This window comes from Oncorhynchus keta, chromosome 32 (genome assembly GCF_023373465.1).
Source record: "Oncorhynchus keta strain PuntledgeMale-10-30-2019 chromosome 32, Oket_V2, whole genome shotgun sequence".
Classification (NCBI taxonomy): Eukaryota; Metazoa; Chordata; class Actinopteri; order Salmoniformes; family Salmonidae; genus Oncorhynchus; species Oncorhynchus keta.
In genome coordinates, this window is record NC_068452.1 from 3137785 (window position 1) to 3158336 (window position 20552).

The window sequence follows — 20552 nt, forward strand, 5'->3', positions numbered from 1 at the left end:
CTTAATCAGTGAAGGAATTAGAACAGGGAAGGTCCTTTTGGCAGGACATCACTCAAGTTCTACGATATCCTCCTGGAGAGAAGTGTCCTATTGATTTAGAGTTAGAGACCTCAAAAGATAAGAGACTCTCACTGTCATTTCTCTGCTTTGGTCCCCAACTGTGTGGGTGTGTATGGCATAGGAGTTAGACATCTCTCTTGGCTCTCTCACACACACACACACACACACACATAGCTGTGTACAGTATAGTCAGATGATCACAGCCAAATTGCACCATGTCTCAATGAGCTCTGTGTTATTGTCTGGTGCAGCAGAGTAAAGCAGCAGACAGTCACTGTTCCTATTGTTGGTCTCAGAGCCAGGCTGACATGGGCGCACGGCAACTCAATCCACATTGAGAGAAGGCAAATAGGCTTACTGTATAATAATAATCATCATCATCATCATCATTAAAAGTATTGTTAGTGAGTTGTGTTGTCCCATATATTTATATGGATCTTTTTGAGTTAAGCTGGGTAAGAAGGGCCTGAGAGAAGGGGGGAACAAAAAGAAAGAGCAAGAGGGGTGCAGACCTAAGAGGGTGTTGATAAATAGTTAGGCCAAACTCAACACATTGGGTGACTGGATGTGTTTAAGACCCCCCACTGGAAATTGTCATCCAGACCTGATTCAACCCAGATGAAACCATTTTACGTCATCATTCCTCCTTCTCTGACATTCTTTTCCCCGGGCATGGCAAATCCCAAGCCCTGAATTCCTTAACTCAGTAACGGAGCTTTCCCAGCTCTGGAAAAATCTCCCTGTCTACAGTACATAGTATATTGGCTATTATATACGGTTGTTCACGTCTCTTTTTTTGTCTACCAACAGGAAGGGTTTAACAACATCAAGGCGTTTGTGGAGGAAGAGCTACAGACTAGCATGGTTAGTTCGTATGTTGTAGTCTGGTGTGCAGTGTTTCATTCCATGAAGCTGTTGTAATTATGCTCTAATCAACTGCTGCACACCTCTCTCTCTCTCTCTCTTTGTCTCTCCACATCTCCCTCTGTCTGTCTCTCTACATCGCTCTTTGTCCATGTCGCTCTTTGTCCATGTCTCTGTGTGTGTGTGTCTTTCTCTCTCTCTCTCTCTCTCTCTAGATGATGGGGATGGTGATTGGTGCGGGCATCGCCATAATCCTCATCGCCATCCTCATCTTCTTCATGCTGCGGAGGATCCAGCTCAGAAGTACGTGTCACATTCTCTCTCCAATGCATTTTCTTCGATAACTATAAAATGAAATAAATGCTAGCTTCAGTTACATTAGCGAAGAGCTTTCTAGCGCTGTCCCCGAACCACCAAAAAATTGTCAGACTGAGTGTAAAAGTATGTGGACACCCCTTCAAATTAGTATATTCAGCTATTTCAGCAACACCCGTTGCTGACAGGTGTATAAAATCAAGCACATATCCATGTAATCTCCATAGATAAGCATTGGCAGTAGAATGTCCTGTACGGAAGAGCTATGTGACTTTCAATGTGGCACTACCATTGGATGCCACCTTTCCAACAAGTCAGTTAATCAAATTTGTACCCTGTTAGAGCTGCAGCGGTCAACTGTAAGTGCTGTTATTGTAAAGTGGAAACGTGTAGGAGCAACAACGGCTCAGCCGCGAACTGGTAGGCCACACAAGCTCACAGAAGTGGACCGCAGAGTGTTGTTGCGCACAAAAAAACGCAACATCAGCACAAGAACTGCTCATCGGGAGCTTCATCAAATGGGTTTCCATGGCCAAGCAGCCGCACACAAACCTAAGATCACCATGCGCAATGCTAACACGGAACCCAAACCGGCTGCACGTGTGCGCCACCGCGCATAAATGTATTTTGTCCCCCCACACCAAACCTGATGACGACACGCAGGTTAAAATATCAAAACAAACTCTGAACCAATGACATTAATTTGGGGACCGGTCGAAACGCATTGAACATTTATGTCAATTTAGCTTGCACTTGCTAGCTAATTTGACCTATTTAGCTAGCTTGCTGTTGCTAGCTAATTTGTCCTGGAAAATAAACATAGAGTTATTTTACCTGAAATGCACAAGGTCCTCTGCTCCGACAATTAAGCCACACATAAAACGGTCAACCAAATAGTTTCTAGTCATCTCTCCTCCTAGACTTTTTCATCTCTTGACTTTATATTGGCAACTTTCATAAATTAGGTGCATTACCGCCACTGACCTTGTTCGTCTTTAAGTAACCCACGTGGGTATAACCATTGAGGAGATGGCACGTGGGTACCTGCTTCTATAAACCAATGAGGAGATGGGAGAGGCAGGACTTGCACCGCGAGCTGCCTCACAAATAGAACTGACTTCTATTTTAGCCCTTGGCAACGCAGATGGTCGTTGGCGCACAATAATTGAATAATATAGATTTCTACATTTATTTTGCAACGCTTGCGCACGCGACTTGATCGGTGTAGTCAGCCTGTAAGCGTCGGCTGGAGTGGTGTAAAGGTTGCTGCTATTGGAGCAGTAGAAAAGTGTTCTCTGGAGTGATATATCACACTTTACCATCTGGCAGTCCGACAAACTAATCTGTTTGGCAGATGCCAGGTGTGGAAGAACTTGACTGGCCTGCTCAGAGCCCTGACGTCAACCCCATCAAACACCTTTGGGATGCATTGGAACCCCCGACTGCGAGCCAGGCCCAACATCAGTGCACAACCTCACTAATTCTCTTATGGCTGAATGGAAGGAAGATCCGGCAGCAATGTTCCAACATCTAGTGGAAAATCTTCCCAGAAGAGTGCAGCAAAGGGAGGACCAACTCCATATTAATGGCCATGATTTTAAAATGAGATGTTCGACGAGCAGGTGTCCACATACTTTTGGTCATGTAGTGTATAGACACCCTATGTGTTTTAATAAAATCATCTATGTGTACTAAGCTTGTCTGATGCTTTAAGCATGCTGTTTGACTAAAAAAATTAAGACAAATGACTCAAGAGGAAGCCAGAGGTCAAGATAGCCTAAAACTTTTCCTGACTCCCCCGCTCACCTTTGCAGATTCTGCCGTTAAACTCCTGAATTTGCCGTTAATAGGCAACACCAGGGGTCGGCAACCTTTACGATTTGGAGTACCAATTTATCTTACCATGTCTACCGATCTGCGTGCCAGTTCTGATTTTCATATGCACGTTTTCGTGACAGTTTCATTTAATTTCTTTGAGAGTCTTTGTATCTCAAAATCATTGTCATGTGGTTAATTTAAATTCTATCTAAATGAAAATGATACAAATCTAAAAGTAACTTATATTGCCAACTATGTACAAGTTGCCTACATAAAGCCAATAAAAAAAACATTGCATCCAGCAGGTATAAAATATCCTGATTTTTAAATCTAAGTATCCTATCAATTACATTGGCAATGCAAGGCCTGTCTACAACGAACTTGAAACATTGTATCAACTGGGTCCAGCCTGAAGCTCCTGCTAGCAAACTTGTAACATTGTATCAAATATTCTGGGCCCTCAGTTTCCCAAAGGATAAGAAGTAATCCAGGTATTTTATGACATTTCCACTCGATCACTGGAAATATTTTTCAAATGCATTGACAAACTATTGTCGTTCTAAATGGATTCTAAAACCAGACTTTGTTAACGTTCTGTTTGAGGTGAAGAAAGCATTTCTTTGAGAAGCTCTACAGCTTATTAGTGGTGGTGAGTTAAGACAATCAGAAATACTATCAGACATCCCCAAATGGGCACATTTTATAGGCCACCATTAGCACGCAGGCCAGGTAGCCTAGGCCTACTTCTATATGCGTAATCAGGTACACGTCCTTACTTAACATTGACAGGAGTGTTCTAAACAAAAAAACAATGGAATGAAATGAACCAAAACTTTTTTCTCAGAAGTGTAGCATAGGCTGTGAGCACTGCGAACAATGTGTCCACTCCAACAATGAGAACAGTAAACGACTGTAGACCTAATAATAATAATAATAATATTACCATAAAATTACCATAACCAAACAAACATTGTAGATTGGGAATTAACGTTAAATGTAGGTTACTACTGGTTACTAGCTAAAATCAAAGGGCAAAGAATTCACACAATTAAGTTATGAAACAATGAATTTATACGGGAAAGCCCATTCTGGAGAGAGACATGCATTTTAGCCACACCCCCTTTCATCTTGGACCGTGGCATAACCACGGCCTCCTCAATGGATTAGTCCACTGAGACAGGCGTCAATCAGACCGGTGTCTCATGTGCCATGGATTTTTTTTAATTTATCCATTTGCGACTGCTGAACTAAAACAAAATCTTGGTCGAACAACAGCCTATTGACCAAACAATCGTCCAGTCAACTGCTTGTGAATATATGGTTCATTGCTATACAATGCTATAATGTATCTTAAAATGTTCATACTGGTACTTTATCTTGCTCACATTGCCATACTGTTTGTGTCCGTGCTCTAGTATCTCTATATATGTATGTTTTAACTTCTCACAGACCTGCAAGCCCAGGAGGCCCCCAAGTATCGATTCCGCAAGCGGGACAAGGTCATGTTCTATGGGCGAAAGATCATGCGCAAGGTTAGTGGCTGTGGTGGGATGCGTTTTGGGGTTTCTAGCAAAGTAAAATGGTACCCTTTTGTTCGACAATGTGTCTTTTTGTCCTAGTTTACCTTTGACCTCTGGCTCTCATAGGTGTCCCAGTCCACTTCTTCCCTGGTGGGCACAGCCTCCTCCACACGCCCACGACTCAAAAAGAAGCAGAAAATGCTCAACATTGCCAAAAAGTGTGTGAACACGGTTTACCCTGTTTACTCTACTGTAATTCATGATGCTAACGAACTTAGTGACTACAGAGTAGAGAACAATAGTCTCTTATGCATTTGTCCTCCCACTCTCTCATCCTGCTCTCCACCCCCCCCTCCTCTCTCCAGGATTCTGCGTTTTAAGAAGGAGGTGCCCACCCTGGTAGCTAAGGAGCCTCCTCCCTCAGTGCTGGAGGCCGACCTTACAGAGTTTGACGTGGCCAATTCCCACCTGCCCTCCGAGGTGCTCTACATGCTCAAGAACGTCCGGTACGTAGTGACTTCTCAGAGTTTGTTTGTGTGTGTGTAGAGTGTACTCTCTGTGTGTGTGAAGATGTTGTGGAGTTCTTATCTATATGGAGGAGACGTGTGTGTTCAAGTATCAAACCACCATGTATCATGGGTAAATTGTGACTGACTGATCTTCAAATAATATTGAGTAGTTATTAATGATGCAAGGTGATACGTAGGTCAGTCAATCACTTTTTTGTGTGTAGTAATCTCTCCATCTCTATTCCCCCCCCCCCCCTGCAGTGTGCTGGGCCACTTTGAGAAGCCTCTGTTCCTGGAGCTGTGTAAACACATGGTGTTCCTGCAGTTTCAACAGGGAGAGTATGTCTTCAGACCGGGCCAGCCTGACAGCAGCATCTACGTGGTGCAGGACGGAAAACTAGAACTGTGCCTTACTGGAATGGTGAGAGAGGGAGAGTGTCTGGGTACCTGTGTGTGTTTGTCATGAACACATGGCCAGACATTTACATTTTTTAGTTTTTTTGTTGCCTTCTGTACAATTGAGCCTCCATCCATGCTAACGAGTAAACAGGTACTCTTATAAGGGGCTTACAGTTCTCTAACAATTAACTCTCTTGTAGGTCATTAAATAATGATTAGCACCTATTAGGTTTTGACTCAGATTATCCCAATATGGAGGAAAAGGATCAAATGGAATGATCTCTGAATTTAGAAAGTTATGGCCACGATGAACTTGCATTTGGGCAAAGATTGGAATTACTTAACATGAACCGAATGTTTTCACGATAACTGTCAATTGTACTGCTTGCCTGTGTTATGTTGAGCTTTGTTTTTAACACAAATGTATGTGCCTTTTTGTCCATGTTAATTTGTTATGACGTACTCTGTTTTGCCCCTGTGTGTTTGTAGGACGGCAAGGACGGTGTGGTGAAGGAGGTGTACCCCGGAGACAGTGTCCACAGCCTCCTCAGCATCCTGGACGTCATCACCGTGAGACACGCCCACTTCCTGTCCCGCATTGCACACCCCCTAAACCACCGTGCCACGTGTCGTTTCTTGTTTGAGTCACCCCATATGTCTGTCCCTGTCACGTTTCAGTCAGAACTTTGAACTCAGTCAAGGAACAAGTCAGGGAAGTCGAGTGTTGAATCGTAGCCGCTAAAGTTGAATCGTATCAAAGTCATGATGATTTTGCAATTTAATGTTATATCGTGAAGCACTATGATATGACAAGTGTGGCTTATGTGCGCTTTTACTCTTGGTGGGAAGTATACAGTGTACTATTAGACACATGACCCTTTTAGAGTCCAGAGGATTTGGCATCTAACTCCTATATTTAGACTTGGGAAAAGTACCTGACACAAACATCCTGGAGCCCTTGCTTTACGGCTGACAAAAGGAAGTGGAAGACGTCTCTAAAGCAATGCTTTCTGCTGGTGGGTTCTGCTAGTTCCCTCTTATTGGCTTGTGACTATAAACATTTTGCTGAGTAGTTCAGTGCATGGGTCACAGGGACATTTAAAAAAAAGCTTCACCCAAGTCACTGCAATGGCCGGGGTAGGCCGTCAGTGTAAAATAAGCATTTGTTCTTAACTGACTTAAATAAATAGGACAGTGTTGAAAGGGCCTTGTCATTGTGTTTGTTTCAGGTACACCTAGCTGGCATGTGAGAACCACTCTCAACACAAACTTACCCTCCCTTTACTGCTGAAAATAGGAACTTGTAAAATGTCAAGTCTCCAAAATGTCTGTAAAGTTACCAATATTGAGTTACAGTATATTCTGAGAGCGTGTGTGTGTGTGTGAACCTTATCACTGTGTGTGTGTTTCAGGGACACCAGAAGCCGTACAGGACGGTGTCGGCGCGGGCGGCTGAGGTGTCCACCGTACTGCGTCTACCTGTCGAGGCCTTCCTCTCCATCTTCGAGAAGTACCCTGAGAGCCTGGTGCGGGTTGTCCAGGTAAGCTGCATTTTGTGTGTGTGTGTGTGTGTTTGTCACCAGGTGTGGGCGTGTGTTTTTTCTCTTGATATTTCATGTGACCTTTTCCTCCCTCGGTCTTATCATGCAGATCATCATGGTTCGTCTCCAAAGAGTAACCGTTCTGGCGCTGCACAACTACCTAGGGCTCACCAATGAGCTCTTTAGCCACGTGAGTCAAGCGCCACACACACACACACACAGTGCCACGATTCATCATACCACCCAGATCCTCAAACATACACGCACCCACACATGGACATTCTGTTTGTTACTTCATCTACCAGACTGAGTCATTCACCGCTATTGCTACCGCTAATCACTTTTCAATGCTGACCTGGTAATTATAACATTGCTAATTCAACGCTAGCCTGTCTTCATTGACCCTAACCTCCTCTCGCTCTCTCTCTCTCTCTCTCTCGCTCTCTCTCTCTCTCGCTCTCTCTCGCTCTCGCTCTTTCTTTCTCTCTCTCTCTCTCTTTCTCTCTCTCTTTCTCTCTCTCTTTCTCTCTCTCTTTCTCTCTTGCTCTCTCTTTCTCCCATGCCCCTGTCCTGTCCTCCCTATAGGAGATGCAGCTCCTGCGCCTGCTGCCCCTGTCCCCCCACCCCGTGCCCCGCACCAGCCCCCAGCGCCACGGCAAGCGTTTCGGTAGCCTGACCGTGCCCGCGGAGGACCGCGAGGCCGCCGTGAAGGACGCATCAGATCCTGGGAAGGATGGAGCCACAGTCCCACCAACCCTCAGCAGGACCATCTCCATGCCTGTAGACATCGCCGGTGACTAACTCTTTCTGTCGGTCTCTCGATCCCTCTCTCTGTCCTCTTCCGTTCTTTTCTCTCTGTCCGTCTGTTAACATCTGCATTCTTAGTATGTAACTTCAGCTCTGTGGCTTCAGTCCAGTTTTTACTGCATGTTAGTGACCTGACTTGACATTTGACATTAGTGTGCTTTATGGTCCTAGTATGTAACTTACCTCTGTTGCTTCTCAGACTGTTGACTGTGGCGTTTACACGTGTTTGTGTTAACATGATTTCTGTGGTGTGTGTGTGTGTGTGTGTGTGTGTGGTGTCTACACACAGGCATGCAGAAGAATCTGCGGTCGGATTTCGATATGGCCTACGAGAGGGGACGGATCTCAGTTTCCGCTGAGGACGGCAATACACCACCCACCTATTCACGGGTCAGTATATACGCGTGTTCACACACACACAAGGTTGGATATTAGTGACATCTCAGAATATGTATTTACATTTGAAATAAAATCCAAACAGACATTTTTTTGTAATTCAACAGTTTATCTATTCACTAACAGTCATTCTAGTGCACTAAAATACACATTTGCACTTCAAAGTAGGCCACTAACTCTTATCTTTGTACATCACAGATCTGCACTTCCAAGTAGACCAGGCACAGTGTACTGTAATTGACATTCATGTCCCTCCATGTTTTCTGTTTCTTTCCCAGGACCAGCGGGAGAGGAGGGTGACCGTAGACGAGGTGCCGTCGGGGGTGTACCTGTACCCCGAGGAGGAGGGGGGTCCGGACAACCAGTTCTCACCAGGACCAGGACCCGTCCCCGGTCGCCCCAGCCCTGCCCTGTTCGAGGAGGCCCTGAAGGAGCTCCTCAAACTCATGAGGATAGAGGTTAGTACTAACTACTGCTTAGTAACCTTAGTACATGGTCAGTAGATGGTTGCTATCTATGTAACCATGACTCTAGTAACAATGTAATCATGTGGCATTTACCTGATTATTATGTTTAAAAAACAGTCACCAAGTTACTTTGTCATTTGGGCTAATGTACCATGTCTAGACAATATATTTTGAAATGCAAAGCCCAAAGTGTTCTTATTGGACAAGTAGTACCTCCCCTTTTCAAAACATGTCTCCTTACTGGACATCAACCAGCACTTTCTCCCTCTGACTCCTTTTAGCAAAGCTTCTTACAGTTCCATTTCACAATCTACTGTTATGGTTGGAACCGAGCATCTGAAATGTACGATATCGAAAGTTCTGTCTCCGTCTATATATTTGCCAACCCTCTTGATTTGCAGCCCAGGAGAGCAAAAGGGGAATCCAGACGTTGTTTCACCACCAAGAGTGTTTCCTCATTCCCTCCCTCTATCGCTGTCTCACTCTTTCTTTCTCTCGTTCTGTTCTTTTTCCTTCTTCTGCCAGGACCCCGCTCTGCTGAATGGGAGAGTGACTCTGCACCACGCCAAGGCAGGAACTGTGCTGGCTAGACAAGGAGACCAGGTACTTTTCTGAGGCTTGGAGAGATGTCCTCTCCTCTGTTTGAATGCAGATTGACGTTTGTCATCCTGCCATGGAGGCAGAACTGAGCGATTTCCGCTAGATGGGCCAGCTGCAAAGTCAAAATTGTCTACATCGTCATGACAACACATGCCAAACTGACTGTTTAATCCCCCAATTTTGAGGGAGAAGTCTTCAAAACATTATAGATTTTTGATATCACAGATTCCTATCATTCTTTAATGTTTTCCTTGATATCTTTCCCCTCCAAATCCCTCTCTTTCCCATACACTTTATTCTCCCCTCCCCAGCTCCTTACCCCCTCCTCTACTCGCCTCTCTTCAACCCCTCTAAACACACAAAAACAAAACATGAGACCTGAAATCTGAACTCCCTCTTCTCCTCTCAGGATGTGAGTCTCCACTTTATCCTGTCCGGCTGCCTCCACGTGTACCAGCGGATGATCGACAAGCAGGATGCGGTGTGTCTGTTTGTCACCCAGCCGGGTGAGATGGTGGGCCAGCTGGCCGTGTTGACTGGAGAGCCCCTCATCTTCACCATCAAGGCCAACAGAGACTGCACCTTCCTCAAGATCTCCAAGTCTGACTTCTATGAGTGGGTGTCTAGTAGAGACCAGACTAGAGATAGACTAAAGCGGGGGTGGGGGTGGGGGGGGGTAGGCAAGCCTGGTCCTGGAGCGCTGCAGGCACTTCCTGTTTTTGATTTAACCGACCTGGAAGACCAGCTGTGTTGAATTTAGGTGCTGAACTGATCAATTAGCTCATTTGGTGTGGTGCCTAGTTGGAACAACATCCTGCTGTACCCGTGGCACTCCAGGAACAGGGTTTCCTACCCCTGGGCTAAACCCTTCTGTGTGAAAGGGGTATCGTTCACAGTCTGGGCATTGAGCTGGACCATTTAGTTTAAGCCTAACTCGGGTTTAGAAATAGAGGAATGCAGGATGTTTACATGAAATTTAAATATACCCGTAGTCACTGACTGTTGACTATTAAAACATCTGTTACAAGTAGGTTGGCTTCAGTTCCAGACATGCGTTTCTCGTTCTATGTCTATGTCTCACTGTTGATAAGATGCTGGTTATTACTGTCTATCTGGTCATGGTAGAAAAGACGGAAGTGGTTCGAAAGTGACAAACACTTCTCCTAACCCTAGCTTTGTTTATCCGTTGCTGTGATATTTAAGCATAGTGACTGCCTCTCCCCGGAGACACTGCCTGTGTGTTATTCCTGATCTGGTGTGCTCTGTGCTGCCCCCTGTCTTTAGGATCATGAGGGAACAGCCCAGTGTGGTTCTGAGTGCAGCCCACACCGTAGCCATCCGCATGTCCCCCTTCGTCAGACAGATGGACTTCGCCATAGACTGGATGGCTGTGGAGGCCGGCAGAGCCCTCTATAGGTATCTGGACAAATCTTCTCTTATGGCAGTATTTTTAATTTGACCAGAAAAACTCTATTGGTGTTTTTCTGACTGACAATATCACCTATCTGAAGGTATTTTTCTTTCATACGTTTCAAACTCTAGCCTTGCACAGACACGCTCAACTGTACACTGTCCTGAAACCAAAACATTCTTTTTTTGTTGGGGGGAGGGCGGGGGGGTCTGATGAACTGAACTGACTGTCCTCCACCTCTCATATCTCCAGGCAGGATGACCAGTCGGACTGCACCTACATAGTTCTGAACGGCCGTCTGCGTTCTGTTATACGTAAAGCTAACGGGAAGAAGGAGCTGGTAGGAGAGTACGGTCGAGGAGACCTCATAGGAGTGGTGAGACTTTGGCCCATTTCTACAGCTCTCATCGTTCTGGTCTTCTATGTAAAGGCAGAATATGTTGTCACTATATTAGTTTATAAAGCTAATATTCAGAATAAAGTCAACCTCATGTATTTATATTAGACCTGTGTGTGTGTGTATAGTGTATGTTTGGGTTGTATTAGATCATTGGGGACACTATATACCTTTTTTTAAATCCCATTGTTTTTGGAGCTCTCACGATCTCCTCCTGTTTTCCCCAGGTTGAGGCTCTGACCCGACAGCCCAGAGCCACCACGGTCCACGCGGTCAGAGACACAGAGCTGGTCAAGCTACCAGAGGGAACGCTCAACAACATCAAGAGGAGGTACCCACAGGTGGTCACCAGGTTGATCCACCTGCTGGGACAGAAGATCCTGGGGAACCTGCAACAGGCCCGCGGACCATTCTCAGGTGAGTGTGTACACAGGCATGTACTGTATGCATACACACACTTGCCCTCTTTGTCCTCTAGATAAAGCCATGTATTTCTCTCTCTCTCTCTCTCTCTCTCTCTCACTCACTCACTCACTCACTCACTCACTCACTCACTCACTCACTCACTCACTCTCACCCACCGTACTTCTCCAGGTTCTGCCCTCGGCCGGTCCAGTGTAGCGTCCAGCCCTGACGTCACCAACCCGGCCAGTAACCTGTCCACTGTGGCCGTACTGCCCATCTGTGACGAGGTGCCAATCAACGCCTTCAACCTGGAGCTCAGCCACGCCCTCAGTGCCATAGGTACACGCCTCTAGAGACTAGCATAGCAACTGTCAATCAAACCTTACTATGACTTGAACGTCTTGTTTCATATTAGTCAATAGTCACATCTGCCTAATGTGAGTAGATTCTGTGGACAATAAAGTTGTTCTATTCTGTTCCTTAACTAAATTGTTACATTGAGTGAATATGATATTCAATTTTATATACATAAATTGTTCTCTTGGAAATATTAGACATATTTCTATTTGTCCTTGATGTGTAGGACCTACCCTGCTGCTGACCAGTGACATCATCAGAGAGCGACTCGGGGCCTCCGCTCTGGATAGGTCCGTTTTTTTATCCTCTTCTTCCTCTCTCCCTCTGTATCCATACTAGTTGGTTGTTCTTAACTCTCGTTCTCCCCTCGTAACAGTATCCACGAGTACCGTCTGTCTGGCTGGCTGGCCCAGCAGGAGGACATCAACAGGATAGTCCTGTACCAGACAGACAGCAGTATGACTCCCTGGACCCAGCGCTGCATCAGACAGGCTGACTGCATCCTCATCGTGGGCCTGGGGGAACAGGAGCCTGCGCTGGGACAGGTAGGAGGGACGGGGTGAAGAGCTGGAGGTTGATTTGGGCTCAATGTTTGGAGGATTGGTTGACCTATGAATCTACTCTACTTACAAGCTGCCTCGTTACATTTATTTGTTCAATTTAAAACTTTCGTTGTGAAATTATACATGGACCTCATATTTAAGCTTATTTGTAGAGATTTTTTTTTTTAAACAGTCTAGTTATGACTGCATCTTATCCTTAGTTCTGTATCTAACCATGCCTCTTTCTCTCTCTCTCTCTCTCTCTCTCTCTCTCTCTCTCTCTCTCTCTGTCTCTGTCTCTGTCTCTCTCTCTAGTTGGAGCAGATGTTGGAGAACACTGCGGTGAGGGCCCTGAAACAGCTGGTGCTGCTCCATAAAGAGGACGGCTCGGGGCCCTCCAGGACCGTAGAGTGGCTCAACATGAGGAGCTGGTGCTCCGGACACCTCCACCTCCGCTGCCCCCGCCGGGTCTTCTCACGACGCAGCCCCTCAAAACTGGTGCGACTCCCTGGGGAGATGCCATGACTTTTCTAACTTTCGTTCATTTTTTTTTTTGTGCTTTTCTTTCATTCGTTTATGCATTCGTTACACACCGACCTTTGCACACATCTGATTGTGTTCCTCCGTTAGATTGAGGATGAGGACGGTTGTAAAGAGAGCTCTGACGATGTAGTAAGAGAGGAGGCTAGTCTGTTTGCAAGCAAAGGTTTTATGGATACTTTAATAGCCTGTTGAGCATGTCCTCTTCATCCAATCTATATCTGTTTCTGTTTTATCTTGCACCGAGTGACGGCTCAAAATGAAGCCCTTTGCTGTTCTACGAATAACACGAGTTTTGGTTTTCAAGAGAAATAACATAGTGCTTTAGCTACAAAGGCTTTAGGAATCCCAGCCCAGGTCGTCTTGGGGAAATGATCCATTGACAAGCTTACCAACCACTTACAGCGCTTCGGTGGATAGCAACTGTCGCTAACCAGGCCCAAGTCTGAATGGTTGGACAAGCTCTCGTCTCTAGCGCATGGAAGCCTACAAATTGCTCAGATTGTCATCTGAAATCAACGTGTGTGTGTGTGTGTCATCTGAAATCAACGTGTGTGTGTGTGTGTGTGTGTGTGTGTGTGTGTGTGTGTGCGGGCAGAGGGAGGTGTATGAGAAGGTGTGTGAGAAGACAGCGGACAGACACAGTGATTTCTCTCGGCTGGCCCGGGTACTGACTGGCAACAGCATCGCTCTGGTGCTGGGAGGAGGAGGTGCCAGGTCAGTGGACACTCTTATGTGCTAGACTCTCGTTTGTAGATGATCAAGTAGTACATGCTTTACTCCACACTATCGACATCATCAAATGCATGTTTTCAATGACAGTCATGGGACCACAGCTCTTTGCATGAGAAGTCCAGTCTTCTGTTGATTATTATCAAGATTTCTTGTAACATTAATGTCCTTCAGGGTATCTGTAGTCTCGAATTAGTCGGGTTCTTTCGGATCATTTCAAATTAATGAAAGAAGTGGAAGAAATGCAGTCCTCAAACAGAGTGAGTTTCCTACTCTTTCTGATTGGTTGTTGTCTCTGTCACTCTTGCAGAGGCTGCTCCCACGTGGGAGTGATCAAGGCCATGGAGGAGGCAGGGATTCCCATCGACATCGTGGGCGGGACGTCCATCGGGTCGTTCATCGGGGCGCTGTACGCCGAGGAGAGGAGTGCGGTGCGCACAAAGCAGAGAGCCCGCGAGTGGTCCAAGGTCTGATCCTCCCTCCGCTATACCATCATGCACTTCTCTTGTTCCTATTTGGCACATTCCTTTGTCAGGTGACATGTAGTGTATTAGAGGGGATCAGTTTGAGCACGGCGAGACACAGAATCACTCGTGTTGATTTGTGGATCAGTGTGGATCAGTGATTCTGTGCGGTTCCGACTGAAATGTCGACATCAGACATGCTCATTATTAACCTCCTTCCCTCCCTCCCTACAGGCGATGAACTCCGTATTCAAAACCATCCTTGACCTGACCTATCCCATCACCTCAATGTTCACCGGCGCCGCCTTCAACACCAGCATCTCCAAAGTGTTCCAGGACAAGCAGGCTGAGGTGAGAGGTCACACTGTCTGTCAGTGCTACTGGAGATGTCTGTCTGTGAAGGAAACTGGGGTAGGTTCAGTCGGCAAACCTTGTGAACAGTTGCAGATAGAGATGTCTTGAATAGAGCTGATGTTGATACCTACTCCACATTTTGGAGAGGCATATTTGTTCTACATAATATATATCCCTCTGAACGTTCCTTATTCCAATTCATATGGAATGTGTGGTCTATGTAACCATCAGGACCTGTGGTTGCCCTACTTCAACGTGACTACTGACATCACGGCGTCCGCCATGCGTGTGCACCAAGACGGTGAGTGACAGGCAGCTAACCGCTGGCCCCTCCCCCTCTGCTCTATCGCTGTTTAGAAATGGACGACTAGATTTCGAAGTTGTCTTGACCGCACTACAGAAGTAATTGTCCTAGTTCTACGCGACTTTGAGTGGAAATTGGATAGCTGTTAGGAAAACTCTCAAGCAGTCAGACACACACAAGTTAGATATTTTATTTAGATATATACTCCATATGTAACGCTATTTAACTCAATCCACTCACGCTGGTACGGCCCAATATGACTGAGAACAAACGTGGGATTGACATGATCATTCATTCCTAATGTCATTCGGCATTTGTCGACAACAGCTAGATCATTTAGATTAGAACGCCCTGTTTTTTACTGTATCAGAGTATGGGTTATGGGACTAAAATCCCAGCCCCTTAATTGTACATGTTACATTTTTATTTTATTTTGAGTCATTTAGCAGACTCTCTTATCCAGAGCGACTTACAGTTAGTGCATTCATCTTAAGATACCTAGGTGGGGTTAAAATGTGGCGTTTTAGATCAATTGGTTAGATTCTGCATGTGTTTCAGATGTATAAGACTAATCGGGAGGTCATACAGCTGGTATGCTAGAGCAACATCCTCTGTTCCCTGCTTGTTTAATATGTTCCCCCATTGACTGACTGACTGACACTTAATATATGGATTGTGTATGTATGTCATGACTGACTGAGTGAGAAATGCACTACCACTAACTGTAGCTAGAATAGACCTAGAGGCTGGGGGTACGACCCCTGCTGACCTCTTGGGGTCACCTTTTGGCTTGTGGAAGGAAACCTAACTACCCCCCAAATCCAGTCTTAGTACATGTTGCATGCATTCGTTATCACTGGTAATGTCCACTAGTTTGTAAGAGTAAAGGCATTTAAAGAAAGTAACCTATATTATTTAATGTTATTTATGTACTGATTTTAGGCCACATAGGCAAATGTAGCAAATGAGTCCTCCTTGATCCTGGATTTGGGGTGTCATAAGGTTGTGCGGTCCTCCAGTCATATCTTCAATGCCTGTCTGCACTTGGCATGTTTACTAACGGCGAGAGCAAAGCTTTACAACGCTCTCTCTCTTTACCGACCACCTTCCTCCTCCCTAGTGTGATGTCACTTCCTGTTGACGCAGCCTAGTCCACTCCCACTGCTCATCTCTATTGCTCTCTTTCTCAGGTTATTCCTCCTACCTTTCTGACATCTGTTTTTATGTTTAAAACGTGTCTTTAAAACAACACCAAACAAACCATGCCACAGTGACTTCCCTAATGTTAATTTGCTCATATGGGGACACTTTCACCATCTGCTGTATAGGCTTACTATTAGCCTGGTCCCAGATCTGTTTTGCCATCTTCTATGGTTATTGTTGGGTAGCTGGCACAAACAGATCTGGGGCCAGGCTAGTGTACTATAGATGTAGTGTGCTAGTCGCTTCCACCCCTGTCCGCGTCAACAAGTAGGATCCAGAACACTCTTCATTTGCTTTACCCCTCTGCACCCTTACGCCTCTCCCTCCATCCCTCCCTCCCTCGCTTCCCATAGTTTCTCCCAATGTGCTTTTCTTTCATACAGCTCTAAATTCCCATTTACTGGAGGCTTACAACAGGAAAAGAGTGAAGTTGCCCCAACACGCTGATCTTGGGTCAGTTATGTATTTCCCCCAATAATGGTTAAGTTTAGTATTGGGGGAGGGGAATCTGATCCTATATCTGTACCTAGAGAACTTCACACATGGCCAGATCGCAATTTCTGAAGCCGAGTACTTTTTTTATTTTTTATAACACCAAAACACCATGTTTTCCAACATTGGAAGTTACACACACCGTTGGCTCGTTCGTAACGCAAGGACTTTGTGTTCGCGGTGGCACTATTTAGTTTATGCAACACCCCGTGTTTCCATAAGCCAACCAATGAATGTTAGTCTCTTCGACGTTGTGTAAATGTAGCATCATTTAGTCTTTATTTTTTTAATGTTACGCTAGTCGCAAGATGGCGGCTTTTAGAGTATGGTCATAGGCATCAGGTTTATTGTGTGTGTGTGTGTGTGTGTGTGTGTGTGTGTGTGTGTGTGCGCTAGCTAACTCTCCCTGGCTTGAAGATGGATCTTCCTTTTCATCTTTTTCTAACACTTACTTCTCTTTCACTGGTCTCTCTCTCTCTATCTATAAATATATATCTCTATATCTCTCTCTCTCTCTCTCGCGATCCCTTTTTCCAAGAATGTTGGTGCATTTTGTAGTCATTTTCTTGTTTGTTTTCGGCTGCTATCTATCTAACCAAGCTAATAATAATTCTTACACTCTAAACAAAACACCAAACAGGACGACTGTGGCTGTTGATAGCCTGGGAAAGAGTAGAAATACACTGAGTGTACAAAACATTAGGAACACCTTCCTAATGTTGAGGTGCATCCCTTTTGCCTTCAGAACAGCCTCAATTTGTCGAGTCATGGACTCTACAAGTCATGGACTCTACAAGGTGTTGAAAGCGTTCTGCAGGGACGTTGGCCCATGTTGACTCCATTGCTTCCCTTCGTTGTGTCAAGTTGGCAGAATGTCCTTTGAGTGGTGGACAATTCGTGATACACATGGGAAACTGTTGAGTGTGAAACCCAGCAGTGTTGCAGTTCTTGACACAAACCGGTGCGCCTGGCACCTACTACCGTACCCCGTTCAAAGCACTTACATTTTTTTGTCTTGCCCGTTGGCACACGTCCACAATCCATGTCTCAACTGTCTCAAGGCTTAAAAATCCTTCTCTAACTTTTTCCTCCCCTTCATCTTCACTGATTTTGAAGTGGATTTAACAAGTGATATCAATAAGGGATCATAGCTGTCACCTGGACAGTCTGTCATGGAAAGAGCAGGTGTTAATGTCTTGTGCACTCAGTGTCTGCAGGTCTCCATTTTCCAATGAGGTTTCTGAACTAATACATGATTACGGTGTTCATGGTTCCTTTTGAGTGGTTTAGGAGAGTAAATGGATGACACCATTTTAACTATTAGTTTGAAATTCAGTGTAATATTAATGCTGTGATGCTATTTAGTTATTTTCTATATGTATTTAAAAAATGTAATTGTCATCTACAGTCCTGTCTGTGCTATCTGTATTAGTTCTCGAACTGGCCTCTCTGGTTATTTACTTCTAGAACTGGCCTCTCTGGTTATTTACTTCTAGAACTGGCCTCTCTGGTTATTTACTTCTAGAACTGGCCTCTCTGGTTATTTACTTCTAGAACTGGCCTCTCTGGTTATTTACTTCTAGAACTGGCCTCTCTGGTTATTTACTTCTAGAACTGGCCTCTCTGGTTATTTACTTCTAGAACTGGCCTCTCTGGTTATTTACTTCTAGAACTGGCCTCTCTGGTTATTTACTTCTAGAACTGGCCTCTCTGGTTATTTACTTCTAGAACTGGCCTCTCTGGTTATTTACTTCTAGAACTGGCCTCTCTGGTTACTTACTTCTAGAACTGGCCTCTCTGGTTATTTACTTCTAGAACTGGCCTCTCTGGTTACTTACTTCTAGGACTGGCCTTTGGGTATTTACTTCTAGAACTGGCCTCTCTGGTTACTTACTTCTAGGACTGGCCTTTGGGTATTTACTTCTAGAACTGGCCTCTCTGGTTACTTACTTCTAGGACTGGCCTTTGGGTATTTACTTCTAGGACTGGCCTCTCTGGTTATTTACTTCTAGGACTGGCCTCTCTGGTTACTTACTTCTAGAACTGGCCTCTCTGGTTACTTACTTCTAGAACTGGCCTCTCTGGTTACTTACTTCTAGAACTGGCCTCTCTGGTTATTTACTTCTAGAACTGGCCTCTCTGGTTACTTACTTCTAGGACTGGCCTTTGGGTATTTACTTCTAGAACTGGCCTCTCTGGTTACTTACTTCTAGGACTGGCCTTTGGGTATTTACTTCTAGGACTGGCCTCTCTGGTTACTTACTTCTAGGACTGGCCTTTGGGTATTTACTTCTAGAACTGGCCTCTCTGGTTATTTACTTCTAGGACTGGCCTCTGGGTATTTACTTCTAGGACTGGCCTCTGGTTATTTACTTCTAGGACTGGCCTTTGGTTATTTACTTCTAGAACTGGCCTCTCTGGTTATTTACTTCTAGAACTGGCCTCTCTGGTTATTTACTTCTAGAACTGGCCTCTCTGGTTATTTACTTCTAGAACTGGCCTCTCTGGTTATTTACTTCTAGAACTGGCCTCTCTGGTTATTTACTTCTAGAACTGGCCTCTCTGGTTATTTACTTCTAGAACTGGCCTCTCTGGTTATTTACTTCTAGAACTGGCCTCTCTGGTTATTTACTTCTAGAACTGGCCTCTCTGGTTATTTACTTCTAGAACTGGCCTCTCTGGTTACTTACTTCTAGAACTGGCCTCTCTGGTTATTTACTTCTAGAACTGGCCTCTCTGGTTACTTACTTCTAGGACTGGCCTTTGGGTATTTACTTCTAGAACTGGCCTCTCTGGTTACTTACTTCTAGGACTGGCCTTTGGGTATTTACTTCTAGAACTGGCCTCTCTGGTTACTTACTTCTAGGACTGGCCTTTGGGTATTTACTTCTAGGACTGGCCTCTCTGGTTATTTACTTCTAGGACTGGCCTCTCTGGTTATTTACTTCTAGGACTGGCCTCTCTGGTTATTTACTTCTAGGACTGGCCTCTCTGGTTATTTACTTCTAGGACTGGCCTCTCTGGTTATTTACTTCTAGAACTGGCCTCTCTGGTTATTTACTTCTAGAACTGGCCTCTCTGGTTATTTACTTCTAGAACTGGCCTCTCTGGTTATTTACTTCTAGAACTGGCCTCTCTGGTTATTTACTTCTAGAACTGGCCTCTCTGGTTATTTACTTCTAGAACTGGCCTCTATGGTTATTTACTTCTAGAACTGGCCTCTCTGGTTATTTACTTCTAGAACTGGCCTCTCTGGTTACTTACTTCTAGAACTGGCCTCTCTGGTTACTTACTTCTAGAACTGGCCTCTCTGGTTACTTACTTCTAGAACTGGCCTCTCTGGTTATTTACTTCTAGAACTGGCCTCTCTGGTTACTTACTTCTAGGACTGGCCTTTGGGTATTTACTTCTAGAACTGGCCTCTCTGGTTACTTACTTCTAGGACTGGCCTTTGGGTATTTACTTCTAGGACTGGCCTCTCTGGTTACTTACTTCTAGGACTGGCCTTTGGGTATTTACTTCTAGAACTGGCCTCTCTGGTTATTTACTTCTAGGACTGGCCTCTGGGTATTTACTTCTAGGACTGGCCTCTCTGGTTATTTACTTCTAGGACTGGCCTTTGGGTATTTACTTCTAGAACTGGCCTCTCTGGTTACTTACTTCTAGGACTGGCCTTTGGGTATTTACTTCTAGAACTGGCCTCTCTGGTTATTTACTTCTAGGACTGGCCTCTCTGGTTATTTACTTCTAGGACTGGCCTCTCTGGTTATTTACTTCTAGGACTGGCCTCTGGGTATTTACTTCTAGGACTGGCCTCTCTGGTTATTTACTTCTAGGACTGGCCTCTGGGTATTTACTTCTAGGACTGGCCTCTGGGTATTTACTTCTAGGACTGGCCTCTGGGTATTTACTTCTAGGACTGGCCTCTGGGTATTTACTTCTAGGACTGGCCTCTGGGTATTTACTTCTAGGACTGGCCTCTGGGTATTTACTTCTAGGACTGGCCTCTCTGGTTATTTACTTCTAGGACTGGCCTCTGGGTATTTACTTCTAGG

General features: G+C 45.0%; 1 protein-coding gene across 4 annotated transcripts in view; it reads left to right on the plus strand.

The window, feature by feature from the left end:
- The window catches only part of LOC118365698 (patatin-like phospholipase domain-containing protein 6), a 43812-nt gene that overhangs the window by 7701 nt on the left and 15559 nt on the right, over nucleotides 1–20552 (plus strand). For all 4 annotated transcript variants that reach the window (XM_052490333.1, XM_052490335.1, XM_052490334.1 and 1 more), the window contains exons 3-27: nucleotides 871–924; nucleotides 1140–1227; nucleotides 4507–4589; nucleotides 4704–4795; nucleotides 4943–5083; nucleotides 5348–5507; nucleotides 5975–6055; nucleotides 6898–7026; nucleotides 7136–7216; nucleotides 7612–7819; nucleotides 8123–8223; nucleotides 8508–8687; nucleotides 9222–9299; nucleotides 9706–9911; nucleotides 10581–10712; nucleotides 10960–11083; nucleotides 11332–11521; nucleotides 11699–11848; nucleotides 12093–12156; nucleotides 12243–12411; nucleotides 12724–12906; nucleotides 13547–13665; nucleotides 13991–14147; nucleotides 14379–14495; nucleotides 14730–14799. In XM_052490333.1, coding sequence (XP_052346293.1) covers nucleotides 871–924; nucleotides 1140–1227; nucleotides 4507–4589; nucleotides 4704–4795; nucleotides 4943–5083; nucleotides 5348–5507; nucleotides 5975–6055; nucleotides 6898–7026; nucleotides 7136–7216; nucleotides 7612–7819; nucleotides 8123–8223; nucleotides 8508–8687; nucleotides 9222–9299; nucleotides 9706–9911; nucleotides 10581–10712; nucleotides 10960–11083; nucleotides 11332–11521; nucleotides 11699–11848; nucleotides 12093–12156; nucleotides 12243–12411; nucleotides 12724–12906; nucleotides 13547–13665; nucleotides 13991–14147; nucleotides 14379–14495; nucleotides 14730–14799 — 3157 coding nt within the window. The remainder of the gene's footprint in view (nucleotides 1–870; nucleotides 925–1139; nucleotides 1228–4506; nucleotides 4590–4703; nucleotides 4796–4942; nucleotides 5084–5347; nucleotides 5508–5974; nucleotides 6056–6897; nucleotides 7027–7135; nucleotides 7217–7611; nucleotides 7820–8122; nucleotides 8224–8507; nucleotides 8688–9221; nucleotides 9300–9705; nucleotides 9912–10580; nucleotides 10713–10959; nucleotides 11084–11331; nucleotides 11522–11698; nucleotides 11849–12092; nucleotides 12157–12242; nucleotides 12412–12723; nucleotides 12907–13546; nucleotides 13666–13990; nucleotides 14148–14378; nucleotides 14496–14729; nucleotides 14800–20552) is intronic.